This window comes from Plectrocnemia conspersa, unplaced genomic scaffold (genome assembly GCF_051122295.1).
Source record: "Plectrocnemia conspersa isolate PC_06_02 unplaced genomic scaffold, ASM5112229v1 ptg000013l, whole genome shotgun sequence".
Classification (NCBI taxonomy): domain Eukaryota; kingdom Metazoa; phylum Arthropoda; class Insecta; order Trichoptera; family Polycentropodidae; genus Plectrocnemia; species Plectrocnemia conspersa.
In genome coordinates this window covers 22,257,465-22,278,581 of record NW_028277177.1, presented here as the reverse complement: position 1 = coordinate 22,278,581, position 21,117 = coordinate 22,257,465, and the positions used below count along the sequence as shown (strand labels likewise).

Sequence of the window (21,117 nt, the reverse complement as noted above, 5' to 3'; positions counted from 1 at the left end):
AAATAACATATTTTCGGGATAGATTCCAGAATGTTTTTTTAGATTTTCTTTGAGGAAAAACCCGAGAGTTTATAGTTTAGAATCAGGGAATTTTTCCAGGAGGGAAACAAAATTGTCTAGTTGGACAGTCAGTGGTCGTTTTTTTAACATTTCGATTACATTAAAAATCATAGTACTTCATTAAATGACATACATTTTTCTGGCCAAATTCAAGGGCAAATGCTTTCCAAATGACATCCCTGATTGCGCCAGATCACAGTCGACAATAATTCAACTCGACACTGACAAAGACACTTCGACTTTCATGGCCTGCCATTTCAACTTCTAGATATGTCGGTAATTTATATAATTTTGTAAAATAAACTGTTACCAGCTTTTCCGCGTCTATTTTAGCTGCAAAGTCACACCCCTTTGGCCTCAAAACCTGAAAGTGGTGACCCCGACGTGATTCAGACAGCGAAAGTGTTTACATTCTGATGTGATACACAACCCGAAACAACTATGATTATAAATAGTTTAATTATTTTGTTTATTTGGAAATTGTTCGAGAATTCACCCCAAGTAATTAACTGTAGAGTAATCATAATTATTTATAACGATATTTAATTAGGTCAATTTATTTTATGATGCGTATTAATATGTTAAAATTTCACTAGATAAATAATAAACGTTGATATATAACACAGCGTACCTTCCCACCTACACTAATAAGCATATTAAAAATTTCTTAAATAAGATACTTAGTGTTTTTCTTATGTTTTTACAATATAAGAGGAACGATGGGTTCTTGAAGTTAGGCAACTCTCCCTAATGCCATACATTGTGTCTTCTTCTAAATTCACCTTCACACGCACAGTCGTCACTGAGACTAATCTAAATATATACAACACGCTCTTGAGTGATTTTAAAACGTTTCAGCACATTTGTTAGTGTTGCGATATTGTCCCAATCGATCATCATTACTTGGTTTTCCATATGTCACCAAATTAAGGTCAAGTTTTGATTTTTTCATTAATAGCTCTAGATTTTTCTACGCGAATTGAAAGGGCTATTTTTAGCTACTGCTTTTCATATTGTCCTTATTTTCTTTATTTTACTTAAAGAAACAATCATTATTCTCGATTATGGTTTCATACATTTTCAGTGACTATATACAAATATTTAGTCGAGATTGTAACCTTATTTTTAAATTAGCTAGCGGATTTTGAACTTTTTTTTTGCCAATCAAAGCTCGGTTGCTCCACTGGCACCGTTTGGAGCGTTTAATGAAATTTTTATACACGTACATACAAACAATGTGTAATAGCCATGTTCCGCTTTAGGTTTCGAATTGACGCTTGCGTCGTGAATCGACGCCCTTAACCCAGTTCCGTTACACTTGACACAGAATCTGTGTGCGAACGTGATCGAAGCGTAATACAAGGGTTGCTGTGGGTGTGTGCATAGGGTAGCTTTTAATGAACGCACGGGAAAATTATATAGCTTTTCAGTTTAATGACTGTGCCGGGAGGTACTTATAATGATGATTACATAGTTGCTTGGGAACGTATGCACATGTATAGAAATGCGCATTGTTGAATGCCACTGAAAATTCAGTCTTCATAATATTATGCACAAATACATATGTGAAGACTCCAAGGCAAGAATATGTTAACTGTCAATTAGAATATACATTGACTAAGTTTCATGGGCTCTTTTAAATGAACATTATTTAAAAATATATCTACACTATTCGAAGAGAGACAAATATTGATAGAATATACAGCAACTTCTTTGTTTTTAAGAGTTGGTTCTGTAAGTACTCTTGTGATTTTTTAATCTTATATTTCTTAAATCTGTGTAATAATTTGTTAATACATGAATTTATTCATATTAAATCTGTCGGGGATCACCCATTGAGTGTTAAAAGTATAAAAAAACTAATTGTTGTACAATTTAGTTATTTTCGATTTGTTTTTCTTGTTGGCATTATGCAAGCGCACGTGACGATCGCCTATTTGGTTGGGTTAGAAGCACTCAAATAACCCGTTATTATCTTCATAATCTATATAGTTATATACAATACAGATACAAATGATACAGTCGGTGTTTAAACAATGCAATGAAATGCGCCTACAAGTGCTTATTTACATCATTGCCATATCACTTTTTAAATAACGATTATTACGCAAAATATTCTTATTCCATAGTTAACAGACAATAACATGTCTGTTTCCGCCCGAATCATTGTATTGGCCAGAAGAGCGAAGAACCTCCCCTAACTCTGAAAGGGAATATCAGGAAAATCTCTTTCTTTTTCTTTCGAATGAGTTTCGAATGAATCAAGCAGTCCCTTGTGCATGTTCAGTTAAACAAGTTTGACGTAGAAAACCCCCTTCAATACGTTTTAATTATTATTTATTTTTCATATTGTCTAGTATACAGTCTATTTTTAATTGGTAATAGAAAAAATAACATTGCATTATTTTCCAATGAAAAAATTTTTTTTTTAAAAAAACATACATTTCACGCAAATTTTTCAAATACGTAAATATTTCAATTTAATTATTAGGACTTACTAATTGCTAATATTTAGCACCTATGTTTAATGAAGCATATTCCGTGATCTATCTGTGTAAAAATATGTCTGAATGAAGATAAAAATGTACAAATAGTAGAAAAATGTCGTGTATGTCGTGTATGCAATACCACTTTTTGTTTTCACTTCGCCAGCCATCCCTATCATAAGAAACGCGGCGCTGTTATTTCTCTATTGCATAGTAGATTTACCGAGAAACGCTAGGTACTGTTAGACTTGCTTGAAATAAAGCAAATGTATTCCTTTTATGTCATACAAAAATATCGAACATGCTAAATTAAATTTAAAAATTTGCACCAAAATATCTGCCGGAGGGATTTTTCGCATAGGTGAGGTGGGCCGATATTTAGACCCTCTAGGACTAAAAGGGATAATATTATTCATCTTTGACTTAAGTTAATTCCTTACAATGAGCATAATTTTCGCTGATGTCATCTGATCTAAGAGTATATCGCTTGTGATGAAAATATTCTCATTTTAATCGCGATTCTTAAAATTTGTTTTATGTAAAATATTACTCTTATTAACTGTATTGCCGATTAGGTTAGTTTTCCCTTTATTTTTCAACAGTTGATGATACTTGTTTAATAGTACACAAAACACGTTTTTGCTCTCAGTGGTTTTATTTATTGCAATCAAATGTCAATTTTTTTCAAAGGTTCAAGTTGCTTTTTATACTAGAATTATATTTATCAAGTTAGCCTTTATTGCAATTAAATAGGTGTATATTTTTATATAGAAATTGGTGCACATACGTCGGGGAACGTATATTTGCGTCGTTCGTTATATGCTACTTGAATTATCATAAAAATTTAATTTTAATTTAAAAAACTAGTTTTTAATGCGGTTTTATTTCTAAATAAACTATGTTTCTCTTAAATGAATTATTTTTTATATGTTGAGAAACTGTGATAAATAAAAGATCATCTATCAATCGATTTTATCGATTTTTTATTATGGCGCAGGATTCTAGAATCGCCTGCGCACTTTAGGAGTGTTTGCAAAATCCTCTAAAATTTACAGGGGCCATTTTGTTTTTTAATGAATATTAATCGCAAGGGGGACGCGCGTTAAAACAACAACCCTCTCGTGTTCGCGAGCCCGAGATTAATTTGTTTGCCCGTTTGATTAGGTTATGTTCCGGCTCTCCTGCGATGAGTAACATTGTAATTCGAAAAGTAAAAAATAATGAAATAGACGCATTTTCATAGGTCATGGGCGTAATTCGATCTCGTTGCGAAAGGAAACTATGGCCGCTGTTTGTAGTACAGTTATGTTTTCGTCCGCCTACACTTTCTTCGAGAATTCCGTTCGAGTTCTCGAGTGTACAGTTAGCACCGCTGCGGAAGCGCTTAGCAACAGGGTGCGAGCGGGATAGACGTAGCCGGTTCGCGAGCGAAAATTCCTCATTACGTCTCTCTCGCGCCCGTTCCGCTCCGTCCAGTGAAAGTGTTCGCGACGAGTGCGAGCGAGACGGCTTTAGCACCATCCGTCTCTTTCTCGCAATTCAAATTTGTGATTTGATAATACATAGGTAGTAATAAATAAATCAAATTTTATTGTTTTTTTTTCACGCTTTCGTACTGAAATGGTATTTAGGTGCAGATAAATAGCATCATATATTTAATCCTAATTAATTTAATTAATAATTATAAACAAGTCAATATTTGCTTTTTGATAATTTATTTATTACTTTAATCTAGACATTTGACATAAATTGAAAATAATTTGCACTTTATCTATTTATACAGACACTGTTTGTTTTTGATAAAATAAGAGTGCCATAACAATTCGATTTAGTAGCTCGCATTTCCGTGTCCAATTAGTCTTCAAGCTTTTATTTGTCACTTTGTATATGTCTTTAGTTTTAGTTTCACGTTCAATGTTCTCATATCCATATATATTATTAATATTATAACACACATGACATAAATAGTGTTGTATTATCGCATTTTACTAACTTTCTCTAAATATTCATACGTGCGGCTCATCGGTTTCGTTTTTGTCGCGGACGCGCGTCGACTTTCAAATTCACACGAGCTTCGAATCATTCATAGAAGTTGTGCAATGTCATCGCATCATCATATCATATATCGGATGGAACATCTGAAAATCTATCGGTCAAAGTTTCATGCCGGATAAAGATTATTCGCTGATCGGACTTATGTTATATGTCGTTTCGTAATTTTAACTTTTTATTTCACCTCGTCACGTATTACGGATTTTCGGGGCCGAAGACTTTCGAACGGTATACGGACGGCCGTACACAATTTCTTTTTCCCGTTCAAACGCGTTTCCGTCTCTGTCCGTTTACCGTAGTGCTCACCGTTATCCGTCGCCGAATTCCATCTCGTTTTCGACTGATTTTAATTCGCACACTTTCGCGTCGGCGGGGAAAATGTGACATAATTGCTCGAGTGCTTAATGAATTGCCGCAGTCGATGGGAAACTTTGAAGAAAAACATTAATCAGCTTCATTTGTAATTGTTTTGAAAAACATTTTTTTAATCCTCATCTTGTTCAGAAAAACAAGGAAAATAAAATGATTATGTACATTTTTTACTCCACCTAATCAACAGCTAGAATTGAGGAAAAATTTTCTCTTAAAATTAATTTTCCTCGTTCATAGAGGATTGTGATTTAAATACTAAGGCATGCAAGTTTTCTTTGGAAACGGATAGGTGTATTCGTTTCCCGTTGCCTTCTGTGCTAGATTTGTTGATAGGATATGTGAGAAGAAAATATATAAAATGTAAAGGATAGAGAATTAGAATTACTATAGTCTATTTATTTTCAAGAGTCAGTGCGCAAGAACTTTGTTTAACGCGTAATCATAACATGCTTTTAAATTTCTGCCCTGTGATTGGTCGTTCGCCGTAAGATCAATCGTTTCATTGAGAACGACCAAGCGCAAGGCAGAAATTTAAGAGCACATTTTGATTACGCGTTAAACAATGTTCTTGCGCACTGACTCTTGAAAATAAATAGACTATAAGTATTTATGTTAAGCAAATAATATTTAAAATAACCGTTTGACACACAAAGCACATCTAAACCGAATTTTGCCCAATATGAGCACGCAAAAAACAATTATCCCTTTTTAGAACGCTCGGTAACGAGCGTTATCACTGCTTCGGCGACGGCACGATTTTATTGCTTTTGACGTGAATTTTTGACTTCTGAGAAAGAATAATTGTTTTTTGCGTTCTCCTATTGGGCAAAATTTGGTTTAAATATACTTTGACCAATACTCTCATATCGCAAGTCTGTAGTAATATTTTTAAAACATAGCGTAATATCGAAGTGTAGACAAACTATGAAGTAATATGCGAGATGCAACATCTGTCTATACCTCATCTTTCGCTTATTTTCCCTTGAGAATTGAGTTGGTTTATATTGTATTTTGGACTTAAACAGGAAATGAACGGGAAGAAGTTCGGCTTTGAACAGCAAATGTACGTTTCGCAACTGTCAAATTGAGTTTCGTGAGCATTTCAGAGTAGCATATAATTTCACTAACGCATATCAGTTAAATTATATTTTCGCTAGAAGAAATATGTATCTATTGGTGAGAACGTATTTGAACTTCACTAGTGAAAATATAAATTCACTGAAAAATACACATTTACTGTAACATTTATACTTTGCATGTAAATAAATAATGATAAGTATGAAAATGTATTTATTACTACGTATGGAAAAGTTGAAATCGTATAATTTTACTAGCACCTACCAGATAAATTATATTTCCACTGGTTAAAATATATGTAGTATATCTACCGGTGAAAATGAAAATGAAATGATTTCACTGAAATTATATATTTTAAAAATATTTTTGGGGTAACGTTTGAGACTATTTTTTTTTTAGATTTTTTTTAGGGATAACCCGATAATTTTTGGTTTAGAATTAGGAACGGAATTTCATCTTTTTTCAGGGGGGGGCAAAAGTATGTCTTTTAGTGGTAGTATTTTTTAATATTTTGCTTTCATTATGATTCATAGTATTTAATTAAATGACATTCTGTCCAAATTCAAGGGGGACAAATGCCCTGCAAAGGCACCCGCCTCCCCCCCAAAATGACGTCCGTGTTCCATTCGCCATCAGATTATTCCCATGATCTCGGTGGGAATATTTTGACTAGAGAAACTTCCACTAAAGATCTCGGAATCATTTTGAGAGTAAGTGGAGATTCTCCGCGTAAATGAAGTCTGCGATAACCTTTTCAAGATGCCCGGCTTTGTTATTTGAGCTTTTGAGCTGCCTTATACCCCCATATTATATTATTTAAAAAATGCATGTTAAAAAAATATTCCCATATTATATCATTATATAGCGATATATTTATATTATATTTTATATTTACCAAAGTTATAATTTTGTACTCATTTTTCTTCTAGGCTGTGGATTGGTGGTCCGTCGGAGTCTTGGCATACGAGTTGCTGACAGGAGGCTCTCCATTTACCGACGCTAGTGATAACAACTCTCAATCGGATATCAGTCGTCGCATATTAAGAAAGAATCCAACTCTCTCAGAGTCGTTAAGCCCAGAGATGAACGATTTTATCAAAAGGTAACTTCTGTTTCAATATTTGATTTACTTACATATTAAAAGTATATTATATATGTGTGTGTTTGTAATAATGTTTTAGGTTACTAATAAAAGATCCTGGATTAAGACTCGGTGGCAGCAGAGAAGACGCCGATGACTTAAAAAGACATCCTTTATTCAAAGTATGTCCGATGTTATTAATATATTTAGATTAAATTTAAAAGATATGTTGTTAATGTATTACTTAATTTAGTCTTTAGATTGGAAAGCTCTCGCTCGTAAGGCAATCCCAGCTCCTTTCAAGCCACTGATATCCGGTGAATTGGATACCAGTAACTTCAGCGAAGAGTTCACTCGAATGCCACCTGAAGATTCACCGGCGATAGCACCACCAAACCATGATAAACTGTTTCACGGTAGTTATATTTTTAAGTGTTATTTATAATTTATATTTAAATTTTGTAGTATTTATTAATATTTTTTTATGTTCTAGGATACTCCTACATTGCTCCAAGTATTTTATTTTCTGAGAACTTAATTCACGAAGAAATGTTCAGTGATGAGTTGTTCAAAAACATCAACCCGAAGCCCGATGCTATTAATTTATTAAGATGTAAATTAAAGGTTAGCTTTTATTTTTTATAATTTGTTTTAAATATATGATCATTAAATGCTAATGTAATGTTTTTTTTAGAACTCTCCTTTTTTTGAAAAGTACGATGTCAATTTGCGCGATCCTGTCATCGGCGACGGAGCTTTTGCCGTCTGCAGGAAGTGTGTCGAGAAAGTTACCAAAAAAGTTTGCGCTGTCAAAGTATGCATCACATATTTGTACACATGAATTACTTCATAAAAATAGTTCTTTGTAACGAATCAAAATTTTTCTTTTGTAGATTATTTCTCGAAGCGTTGACTGTAGTAAGGAAATTGAACTATTAAGACTGTGCCAAGGTCATTCCAATATTGTTACTCTCTACGAAGTGCTCGAGGATGATGTTAGTAAAAATATACACATACGTTTGCATATTAGGAGTGAATTAGTTAGCTAATAATTTTGTTTTTGTTCTTCATCAGCTACATACTTACGTTGTGATGGAATATTTGAGTGGAGGAGAGTTGCTTTCGCGCATTCCACTATGGGAATCAGCTGCAGCAAAGATAGTCTACCAATTGCTGTCAGCTTTGATCCATCTTCATAAGTTAGGAATTGTACATCGAGATCTTAAACCTGAAGTAAGCATAATTCATTTTTATCTTGATTTCATAAGAATTACTGATTCACTGTGTTTTATCATAAGTACATCTTTATTTTCTTTAATAATTTTAATGAAGAGGTGTCGAATTAAATGTTTTTGTATTTTTATCACGTTTGTCTATAGCATGGTTTCCCAAACTATGTTCCGTAACACCTAAATAGATATTTCACAAAAATTTGTAGTAAATTAAAAAAATTGAACATATTCTACTTCATAATGAAAGGCGAGTGACGGTTAAACTTAATTGAGATTTATGACGTCAAGAGAAGGCGAAGTTTTTAGTACCTAAAAGTTGGGTACAGCAAAATAAGCTAAGTGTTCCGGCAAAATTTTCGGATTTGCCAAGTGTTCCGTCGCTGAAAAAGTTTGGGAAACCCTGGTCTATAGCATGGTCCGATAAAGTAACTTCATCTGTTTCATGTGTATTGAAAAAGTCCAATTCTCTATGTGTTTATATTGTTTTTTTATAAAAAACTACTTATTTACTTTTATTAAATATTCACTATCTATTCACAGAATTTACTCTTTGCCAACATTCACGGAGACCAAATAAAAATCGTCGACTTTGGTTTCGCTCGACTCTTACCGACTGAACAGTTTCACGGAAGCAACATGGATGTCTTTACATCGCGTTCATTGTCTGGAATGCATACTCCATGCTATACGTAAGTTTTTAAACATACTTCACCATGTATATATACATTAGGAACTGCATTGTAACATTTTTGCCTTCATTTCTAGACTTCCATATGCCCCGCCCGAAATTTTGGAAAAAGCTCGAGGTGGTCTCATGGGTTACAACGAAAGTTGTGACATGTGGAGTTTGGGTATAATCATTGTAAGTTTAAAAACTGATGATTCTTATTTTACTTTGTATTAAAAAATAATAATATGTGTGTATATTTTACAGTATTCCATATTGTCGGGCAAAATACCATTCCAATTGCAGTCTAGAGAGGAACCTGCGATTAAATTGATGGACCGAATCAAAGAAGGCCATTTTAGTTTTGATGGTAATTGTCAAAGATTACGCCGTTTCATATTTACGCTATTCATGAATGTGTAATTGTATTATATAAATGGTTTATAATTCAGGTTCACAATGGACGCATGCATCTCATAATGCGAAAAATTTAATTAGGGGTCTACTGTCAGTGGATCCATCGAAAAGACTGACTAAAGAAGAGGTTATGTTACACCCATGGGTAAGAAACAATTTTCAATTTATGTACACATCGTCCCTCTAATGGCATTCAAGTTTTCACTGCCGAATTCAAGCTTTATAAGTAAAAAATATTTTTGGGAGGAATCTGCGTTTCTTGAAATTATACTCTAGCCAAAAAGTTCTGTATAGTTCCATTATGAAAGAATCATATAATGGTCGTTTATTATCCTTGATAGTAAAAAGTTTTTCTTTTTATATTAGGGGTACCTAGAAGAAATGACGTTGTTTTAATGAAATGGATTTTTCCAATGACAATTTTATTTTCCAATATTATTCTATAAAATAATCTCCATTGATAGATACAACCTTCTTCCTTCGATCAGGCAAGTTTTTAATCTCACATTTGTAAAAACTGATCGACTGTGAGTTAAAATATTCAGAAAAAATATTTTAACTTCACTAACACTATTTAATTTTTTACCATCTAAATTAGGTTGTAGAAACTTATATAAATAGTAATCTGATAATGCAATATCGGGAGAATATGGAGAATGAGCAAAAGTTTTCCATTCGAGAGCATTCATTTTTTCTTGTGGAATCCACACGCCTTGTTTCCACTCCTTCCCTATATTTTTTAAACTTCTTTGAATGTTAGACCATGAATATCCTGTCTTATCTGTTAACTCCTGAATTGACATCTCTGTATTGGCTTGCAGCTATGCTTTTGACGTGGATTTTTTACTTCTGAGAAGTGATAATTGTTTTTTGTGCTCTCGTATTGGTCAAAATTCAGTTTAGATGTGCTTCATTCGATTCGTAATATTGTTATAAAAATCCTAATATAAACGCTACATAACCGCTACTTGGATTCTAAACATGAATTTGGCTAGAAAAATGCATGTCATTTAATGAGATACTATGAATCTTATAAGAAAAACAATCACTGACTGGCCAACTTAGAATGAAGTTGAAATGACTTCCCTTTGCTATCCAAGGTATTCAGAATTTTTTTCTCTAACACTACATATTAAAGGCAATGATTATTTATAGTGTGTCAATCTTGCCGACAATAGCCCAATCGTGATAATTGCTGGAGTAACAAACATAGATCACCGATCAATAAATTTTAATTGGTTTCAATATTTAACTATTGCGTGTTGCAAGTGCGCCGAATATTTTAAGCTACTGCTATGCCTTTGTGTTGCATATCTAATTCGTAGTGCCACCTGTCTGCTTCTCCTTCAACTAGATGATAATAGAGCAGTGTTCAGTTTATTAAGACTGTTTCATCTGCATTGCATCTGGAATATTATTGTTATACACTGATACACATCCTTGAAAAAAATAGAGACTGATGACTATAGCAAAAATTTAGATCACATTTAATATAACATCTTATTTAGTGCTTCAATGGATTGTAAAGTGATTCTTATTTAAATGGAAAACTGAAGTCTTTCATGCCCTATTACTGAATAGTTTATTTCATAGCTAAATGTAAAATATTTTTACTTATAAATATTATGATCATTTTATTCTAGATTACTGCTGTACTGCCTCACAATAATCGCAATGTTCTAAGGCCTCAAAAGATTGATATTAGACTTCAAGTAAGTTATTGCATATTATTAATGAACGTTGAGATATCTTTCTATTCAAATTCATTAATTTACTGTATTTATTGTTCACAGGATAGCTTCAATTCCAAGTTGGTCCAACGCAGAAAGCAAAAACGATCCGGTGACAATATCGAGTCGACAAACAACAACGATACAGTCAGCAGTGAATCACTCGCGAATCACCAAAATCGAAAGTTAAACCATAGCGATATTAACGGCGCTTCTCCATACGATCATAACGACTTAGAAGTGATGTCGTACACCATGAATCTTACCAAGCCCGCGCCGGTGTCGTGCAATGATCACGCTAACTGCGATATTAACAAAAATCATCATCTGTACGGCGATAATGTGATTAAAAGTATCATCGACGACGTCATCAATATAGATAGTGATGACGCGTCTCCGAGTATGTTAAAAGAAACGAATCGCAAGACGTATGTTAGGAAAAAGCGTGAAATCATCGATTTTGCGCCTAATTTGGTGACAATTAAAAAAGAAGCTGTTGAGGTAGATTATCCGAGGAGATCGGAGCGCCTTACGATAAAGAATAATAACAACGTGATCAAGGTTAATATCGATACTGAGGTTGCTAAGAAACATATGAAACGAAAGTACGGTAATTCGTCGATGGAGATGCAACTTGTCGATGTACCTGATAAACGGCCACGTTTGGAACGCAGTGCCAAGAAGAAATGTCGTATGTTGTTAGAGAAATGCGAGATGGAGATGAATCAATCGCATTCTAGAAAACGGCGGAAGGATAAGTTCGTTGAAGAATCTCTGCACTACACCGACGAGAAAAAGGCAAAGAGAAGACGGAAGAGATGAGAAGCTCGAGCTTTTGATAAAGATCATCTAATTGCAAGTGATAAAAGACTGATGGCGTTATATGTTAATGACAATTTTATCGGTGTTTGTGTTTATCATGCAACGCAACTTTTGCATTTGATGATGTGAACTTTTAAGTGAACAAATTTTCGCCGAACACAGAGGGTCAACTGTGCATTATTTTCTAAAAAAATGAATAGAAAAGAACTAAGTGAATTAACATTATGTAACGTGTGACTGACAACAACCTGTAATCAAATTGTTGAAAAGTATAATGAATTAGAGATATGTTGATTTTTAAATGAAATGTTATATACGTTATTGTTTTTAAAGTATATAATTATTATTGTATTGTATATTTAGTTATAATCGATTCGGCTATGTAGCGATTATGACTGATTGACAGGTTATACTTCTGTTTTTATTAAAGCTTCTCTTTAACAGTCATATGTACGTATATATAAACCAATTAGTAAATTCTGTTGACTATATAATATCACCATTCCTATGTAAAAAGAAACAATTATATTTGTATCGGTATAAAATTATAAAAAAAACCCCGCCTTAATAGTGCTGACTGATTAAAAAAAAGTGGATTGAAAGATGTATAAGTACATGAAGTGCCTATGTAGTTGAATAGTGAGGTAGTTAGTAAACTAAAAAAATATTTTTGTCAATTTATCAGTTTATTATTTAAATTGCTATTAATATTTATATAGTTATGCGTCAATATAAGTCATATATCTTTACGATGCAACTTTCCAGAATGTCCCAGAAGCTGAACCTTCTGGCATATATGATTCCTTAAAGTTCATGTTTATCAATATTGTGAAAATCATAGGAATCAGGTGTATATTCATTTTTAATTTACAATTTCAATACTTCATTTAATTCTTAAGACACATTGAATACTTTTGCTGCACTTTTTTTAGTTAAAATAAAAGTTCCTTGTGTAGTAATCATAAATATCAATTTTATAGTATACTTCCATAAAGCGAATGGCTTCCAAATCCAATTGGATTGGTATTGCTGTTTATTTATTTATTGTTAAATCTATATTTTTTATCAATGCAAAAACAATAAACAGTCTTTTAGGAGCCTTAAGAAACTGTGATTGAGGCTAGAAATTTATGGACCAGGATTGGATTCATTACGAAATGTATTTTTGCAAGATGCATAGCAATATAGGTGATAAAGCTGTATATCGAATGAAAATAAATTACATATTGTAAAATATGCTGTTTTTTTGGTTAACTTAAAGCTGTACTTAAATTCTGGTTCATGCGCTGTAGTCTCCTAAACTTGTTGTGTATATAAATATATTATGTACTTTTGAGTATCTCGAGTCCGGATCATATTACTTTAAACATTCGTACCGAATTGTAGATACTCAATTGTACTCGCGTGATTTATCAACAATAATATATTATGAAATTAGCTAAATATTTTCTCATGATCGATAGACGAGTTGTTTTATTTATTTTGTTGCAATTGCGTGTACGTAAAGATAACATCATACGCGACACGCAGTTTAAGAATAGCTAGTCGATATTGTTTATATTGTATCATGTGATAACACATTCAAAATGACATGTTGTGTAATTTATTGCCAAATAAATTTATTTAAAGATCTTATAGTAACGATTATTGGAAATTTTTTGGTAAAATTTATAGATTAGTCAAGTGAAACATTTTGATTTTACAATTATACTTTATTTAATGCAAAAATTAATATATATTTTTTAATAACTGAAGATACTGCGATTCTGCAGTGTTGTTTGTTTTTATACTTTAACTAGCAAAATATATCAAAGTGTGTCTCTTGATTCTATCTGTATTACTACAATATTACGTATATTATACTAAAGTATGTGTGATATGTATATGATGCGCAAGTGCGTTAAAAATAAATGCAATGCAACACCGATCATTGCATGTATCTGATATAGTATGTAAATTATACCATTGCATAAATTGTTAATTTTATTATATTTATATATATATTAATAATAGTGATCATCGTATGAAATGTAATTTATATATTATGAACGAGTTATTATATCAGAAGTGCACTTAGTTGGCGACGTATGATAGTAAAGAGGGGTTAGAAATGTGAAGACAATACATATATCGTTTCGAAACTGTATTTGTGATTTATATAAAAAAACGTTGATATTGGGAACAATCATTTTAATTCGTTTAAGAGATATTTTCCAAAGCGATCATACAAAGAAATGAGCACGATGGCTACGTCTAAATAGAAATTATCTAGAAACATACGTGATGACAGTGATGATACAAATTCGTTATTTTTTAGTGCCAAAAATTGTTAAGAAAAAATTATTCATATCAGCACGTCAGCAATGAGTTAACGCAAATTCGACTGTTGAACGTGTACATTTGTTGTGTTTATTATCATTGTTTTCTTTTTGTTCTTTCTTATTTTCACACTTGTATGTATTATTAATTTTTTTAATTTATTAATATGGATAGACTAAAAAGTGTATATTTAATATTGTATATTTATAAAATGTAACCAAAAAGAAAATTAATGATACAGAATATCTATTTGATTTAAACGAGCGTTTTATTCTATACCATTACATTTTTTTAAAAGTTATTATAATTCAAAGATGAAGGGTAATTTAAATGAATCTAATAGTCTTGTAACATTATCGGGAATATTTTCTGAACTGAGTGTTATCGAGAATTTTTTTATAGCATTTTGTTGCGATATCCTGTAAAAATGAAAAAATTAAGTTATGAGAAATAAGATAAGGGAAGAAATTATCAAACCAATGGTTTGTCATAACTAGGGATTCCAATTCCGGGATCCCGAATCCCGGGATCCCGAACGATTTTCAATACCCGATGAGTCCCGGAATTATAAAACATAATCCCGAATTTTTCGGATTGGTTGATTTATCAAGCACAATCGAATTATTATTGACAACATCGTTATATTTCGTATACAAACTTGCGCGAGTTGCACGTGTCATCTGTGAATCTTTGAGGCTATGAGTCTGAACGTGCTTTTTCAGCAGCAGGCTGCTTAGGAACCAAAATCAGATCAAGGCTAAATGATAAAACACTTGATGCTTTGATGTTACTTCGTGAGTTTTATTCAAAATAATGTTTTCAATTAATTGTGTCTATGAATGTACATAGGAATGTACATACATTGTCAAAAGCTCATTTTTTTCTTCTCAAATAAATATATAAGACCTTCCCTTTTTTATTTTTATTATATTATTTTTTATTTTAAGTCCAAGACTAAAATTATACATACTTTATACATTGTACGTTATAAAAAACAGATGTAAAAATATATTGTATTATTCATTTTAAATTATTTTTATCGATAAAATAACATGAAAATTATCCCGGGACTGGTCCCGGGATCCCGGGATCGACTAATTGCAATACCGAAATCCCGGGATCAAAATTTTGGCCCGGGATTGGAATCCCTAGTCATAACTGATCAAGAATTGCACAATAGCCATACAGGCTTTGAAAGCCACAAATTATCACAAAAAATCCTTTTACTCTTCATTATAAGCTTTAAAACTCGTTTAAAAAACACTAATTGAATTATCCTTTGTAAGTATCGGACAAAGGATCACCTGTGACACTTGGTCAAATCGGCAATCACTGGGAAGCACACAATAAACCGAATCATTCATCACCAGTGGAATCATCGCCGACCGCAAGAAAGACTCGAACCAGTGACAACACAACAACAAAACGGATTCTCAAGAATTGTCAATTCTACTTTGCCTCCTTGATATTGATATTTATGTATATTTATTGTACAAAATATAAATTATAAATTTTGTACAATAAACTAATATATTCAATATGAAAATCGTTAGAATATGTAATCAGAATTATTATTCTGATTCTGCTGTTCCTTTACTGTAAAATTTCGCCTTTTTCCGTAAACTTCTATGGAGTACGAAACTCTTCTAAACTGTTCTCCTGAGCTATCATTTTTAGATTGTGATAAATGTAGGCTAATTAATTTTCCTGCATTCTTAATTGTAAGTGATGAAACTTAATTTAGTGTACAAAGTTGTTAGTAGATACTTTACCTAGCGTTGACCCGTAGCAAGTATATTTTCTAGCATCAGTGTATTACTCCTGGATGGATCTAATTAACATATGACTCGTTACTCAAAATTATCTGACCTACAGACCTTAAACGATATATCACATTTACTTTTAAAGGGATCTTCAGTTTTGTTTGGGTAAAATGGTATTTTTAAATTTCATTCAAAACAGTTCAAATCAGTAAAATATTCAAGAAGATTTTTATACATTATAACAATTTGAGCTTAAGCCTTCAAACAATACAAAATTAAACCTATTTGGTTACCACTAATGTATTAGAGCACAAGTGTTTTTTTTTTGATAATTTTTTGTAGCTATTTAGACAATTTTTCAGGTATGTTTTATCAATAGTGCTATAAATTAATTTTGAAAGGTCTTACGAAGACTATGAAAATAATATAGTAAGCTTTAAAATACTGTAAAACTAAGAGAAATAGAAAAATTCGTAAAAAAAATATTTTGTAAGATATTCTCGAATCATCTAAAAATAAAACCATGTTAGCATTTTGCATCTAATAATAAAATGAATCTATATTACTATTAGCTTTAAAATAGCGTAATACTCTTGTTATGCTATACTATAAGAAATATATGGAATTGCTCGTCAACGAAATACATATGTAATTCTAAAATTATTTGCGTTAGTAAAAACAGTCGTTTAAAATATAAATTACTACAAAAATATCAGTTATGTACAAGAGATGGCTCTAAATAAATATAAATAAATTTGCAATATCCATATATTATTAAAGAATTCGACGGAAAACTACTATATTTATTAACTTCACAATATAACATAAAGCCTTGGCATTGCAGGGATTCCCTCTAGTTCTGAAGGAAAATATTCATTGTTTATGATGCTTTTATTATAAGTTTTGAATTTTACTGTTGAATAAAAATATATTAAATTACATACATTTTGATTTATTTATTTAGATTAAATACAATTGTTAATACAAATCATGCGAAGAGATATTTACAAAAATATGGTGCACACTGTATTTGATATTTAAATATATATTTACATATATAGTCCAAAAATAAAAAATAATTCCGATTTTCATTGCATATTTAAATTGCATATCAGGTTGCATACCATAATATTTTATTTTAAATTGTAAATTTGTTGGCCAATTTTTTTGGTGTTTTGATTTTTTTTCTTCTGCTGTCAACATTTATTTATTTTAATTGATTTGCATAATTTAGCATCATACAAACGATACGTACATAATATTATATGTACCATTCGTCATTTCAAGAAGGGTCATTAATATTCGAGACGCATAAATCAATGATTTGTATTATGTATCGTATAATTTGTGCGTTTATTTTTTGACAGATAAATTGGCTATAAAGACACGAAAGTCGGCCTTGTCCCGTCATATTAGCTAAACTTCAAAATTAATTGGGATAATTCTAGAAAAAAATATGATTAATTGTTAATCCACTGTAGTTCTTGTTATTTATTGATTTTAAAGCAAAATTTATGATAATTCGCGAATTATATGTAGGTTTATCACATATTTATGAAGTGATTTAAAATGATAAATGTGAAAAATTTATTGTGATTTACAATATATATTTTCAAATTAGTTTCTTTTTTAATTTAAAGCTTTACAATTTTGGGGTCGTTTTTTTTTAATTTTTTGAATGTAATGAAACGATTTTATAAAATTATTTAATTGTAAAATTTAGTTTTCCCCTTTTTAATGTCAATGTAAATACATTTACCAATATAAAAATAGCGCCTGAGTAAAATTTGGGGAATTCGTATAAAATATATTAGTTAAAAAAAAATTCTTCATAGGGTTAATATTTTTACTTTTATGAAAAATGATAGGTTACACTTTTCAGCTAGCACTGTTTGTCATGACTATCTTTCATTTCCTATTTTAAAATACAGAAACGCCAAAAAAGAAAACGCATCACTTTGTAGAACATATGTTTATGTAAAATAAAACTGCAAAGCTCTGAAGGTGGTGGAACAAACCGGTCAAATAAACTAGAACAGGACTAAATTAAATACATATAAATAAAATATTTTTATGAAAGCATCAGAAAGCAACAAATGATTACACTGAAAACGCAGTAGAAGAAATAAAATAAAAATTTCGTTTATTTAATAAAAAAATTTTCTCATCATATTATGCCAACTATTTTAGATCATAGATTTAAAACAAAATGTGTAAATTTGAATGCGACTTAAATGTGTGAGATTATCACGATAGCTCTACTCAGTGGCGTAGCTCTACTCAAAATTACGCAAGGCCCCCTTAACATGATTTTTTTTAAATAAACGTAATTTTGCAAAAATGGAAAAATTACGCAAAGCCCCCTTAACATTTGTTTTAAAAATAAAATGAAATGATTTTTACTACATACATATTTGTACATATTTACATAATAGAGTAAATAAGAAAGCAAATTATTTTATATTTTCCCGCTTTAAGATTTGCGAAATCACAAATAAGTTTTTTAAGCTCCATTTTCGATGCTTGATTGTGTTCAATGGCAAGCAATGTGTGTTTCTTTTGTAGTAACACAATTGGTTTCACTGTAACATTTATACATCGCATGTAAATAAATTATGATAAGTTTGTAAATGTATATATTACTACATATGGGTTAGTTGAAATCATATAATTTTACTAGCACCTGCCAGCTAAATTATATTTTCACTGGTAAAATATATATCTACAAGTGAAAATGTATTTTGATATGATTTCACTGAAATGAAATATTTAAAAAAATTTTTGGGATAAATTCGTGACTGTTTTTTTGGATTTTCTTGAGGACTAACATGAAAACTGGTTTAGAATCATTTTTTAAATATTTTTATTTCATTAAGGTTCATAGTATTTAATTAAATAACATCCTTTTTTCTAGCCAGGTTCATGGGGTGTGGCAAATACCCTAACCTTAAATAACGTCCCTGCTGATGTATTTATGATTTGCGAGGTTCAATAAAACTGTTTTTTTTTCACTTACTGCATTCCTTGAAGACGACTTTTAATGTTAAAGATTACCTTGTCAATAATATTATAAAATACATTAGCTCTGCACAGCTGTTATCGATATAGTCATTACTTGATTGGTTATTCCTTCTGCTGAATGACGGCTCAATTAAAAAAATGTTTCGGTAGTATCGAATTTTGTGGGGTTGATTCTCGTCCCGAATAACATGAACGTGTCGTACATTCTTAGTTGGTCTCTTTTGGTAATGTCTAATGTCGTATTCATAATTAGAGTATAAAAGGGCGAGGAATTAATCTTACGTACTAATTCATCGCTTAACTTATTTTTTAAGCATTCTATTAACTCATTATGTATCGTTGGACTTCAAAAAGTTATTGATCCAGCTGGCATATCTATTATTTGTTTCAGAACATTATCATAATTAGTAAGCAATTGAGATAAAAAGCAGAGTATGTACATATATTATTGTTGATGTCAATGTAGCTTGATCTCGAACATTTGTATATATTGTTTTTAACTTTCCATATTTTTATATTGAGTGCTTAGAAATTTGGGTCCCCTGTCTAGCTGGGTCCTCATTCTGACTCTACTACTACAATTGCAGAAGCGTTACATAAAGAATAAATACATTGGACAAATCTATGCAGACAAGTGATCGAACCTGCTCTGTGAAAAATGTGGATTTTTTCTTTTCGCATAAAATATAATAATGTTTAATTTAGTATTAAATTAACATTTTTTAATTAAAGAGTTACTATATAAGACGCATTTTATTAATGACTTGTCTGTTCCCAGGATCATATGCATACATATTTTATTCAAGTTATTTGATCTTTTCCACGTAATCTAATATCGTTTATTTATTAAATGCAAAAAGTATTTAAAAATATATTTATATTCATGTAGTTATTTTAGTAATAATTGTATTAAATATTATATATATTTCAAACGTTTAATAATTCATATGTTAATATCTAGTGGAAAAAATAAGCAATATCGACTACCAGTTTTTTTTGCTTTTGTAAGTGATTGTAACTTAATTATTATATAAAAGTCGTTTGATAAGAATTTTATTAATATTTTACTGTAAAATCTATGATACACTATAGGCACCGCTATTAATCGTTTGTGTTATAAAACGGAAAAAACAATGGGTTTAATTTGTATGTTAATTCTTTCGATTTCTGGAGTTGCTTTGTTAGTGATTGCTATTATTCTTCAAAATGTAGTCTTACCGCCAATAGTTGAAGAAAAAATCATTGATGTGAGTATTTACTATATTTAATATTATAATATAAAGGATAAACGACAATTGAAACTAAAAATTCGTTTCGCCTACAATGGTACCAGCCATCTTTAAGTTTAGAAAAAATATGTCTTATATTTTTGTTCTTTTCGTAGTTTTATAATTTGTTGGTTTCGCGTTTTGAGGACAAAGGGGTATGACTTTGTAGCCAGAAATAGCCGTCGGAAAGCTGGGAACAATTTATTCAGTTATAGTACATATATCAAAGCAAAATATTGGCCGTTTGGAGCGTCTCTTCGCCGAACTGACGGAACTGATCATTCGATCGTCTCGTACTCGTCTCTCATGAGTCAGACATTTTGTACCGTTGATTCGGAACGTCTCCGTGAATCACAACAATGTAGAGATCAGTCTACTAATTGTTGCGCTTATATATTCGATCTACGAAATATGTCTGCGCCTTGAAACAGTGAAATTTATTAGATGAACACATTCTGAAGGTCGAATAATGCACAGCGGTAATAATAATGGTGTTTTATTCTGTCGCCCGATGGCCTATTACTAATGCAATTTATAACGCACAAAAGGGTTTGGACTATCTGGTCTTTACGACAGTAATAATGATGTGATATGTGAGCTTGCTTTGACACATTGTCTATGCATTCCTTTATGTCCAAAAGGATTGTATTGTAAAAATTCAGAATACTTTATTGCTAAACAATTTTTTTTAAATAATTATAAAATGCTAAGAAAAAGCAGTCAATATTGACCCGCTCATTACATTTTTTA

General features: G+C 31.2%; 1 protein-coding gene across 3 annotated transcripts in view; it reads left to right on the top strand.

Annotated features, from left to right (window-relative positions):
* The window catches only part of LOC148227612 (ribosomal protein S6 kinase alpha-5-like), a 72,454-nt gene extending 58,825 nt beyond the window's left edge, over window positions 1-13,629 (top strand). For all 3 annotated transcript variants that reach the window (XM_088203001.1, XM_088203002.1, XM_088203003.1), the window contains 13 exons: window positions 6,977-7,149; window positions 7,229-7,310; window positions 7,382-7,544; window positions 7,622-7,752; window positions 7,823-7,942; window positions 8,022-8,123; window positions 8,203-8,361; window positions 8,901-9,049; window positions 9,126-9,222; window positions 9,295-9,397; window positions 9,480-9,589; window positions 11,088-11,156; window positions 11,238-13,629. In XM_088203001.1, coding sequence (XP_088059127.1) covers window positions 6,977-7,149; window positions 7,229-7,310; window positions 7,382-7,544; window positions 7,622-7,752; window positions 7,823-7,942; window positions 8,022-8,123; window positions 8,203-8,361; window positions 8,901-9,049; window positions 9,126-9,222; window positions 9,295-9,397; window positions 9,480-9,589; window positions 11,088-11,156; window positions 11,238-11,996 — 2,217 coding nt within the window. In that variant the 3' untranslated portion in view covers window positions 11,997-13,629. The remainder of the gene's footprint in view (window positions 1-6,976; window positions 7,150-7,228; window positions 7,311-7,381; window positions 7,545-7,621; window positions 7,753-7,822; window positions 7,943-8,021; window positions 8,124-8,202; window positions 8,362-8,900; window positions 9,050-9,125; window positions 9,223-9,294; window positions 9,398-9,479; window positions 9,590-11,087; window positions 11,157-11,237) is intronic.
* The last annotated feature ends 7,488 nt before the right edge of the window (window positions 13,630-21,117 follow it).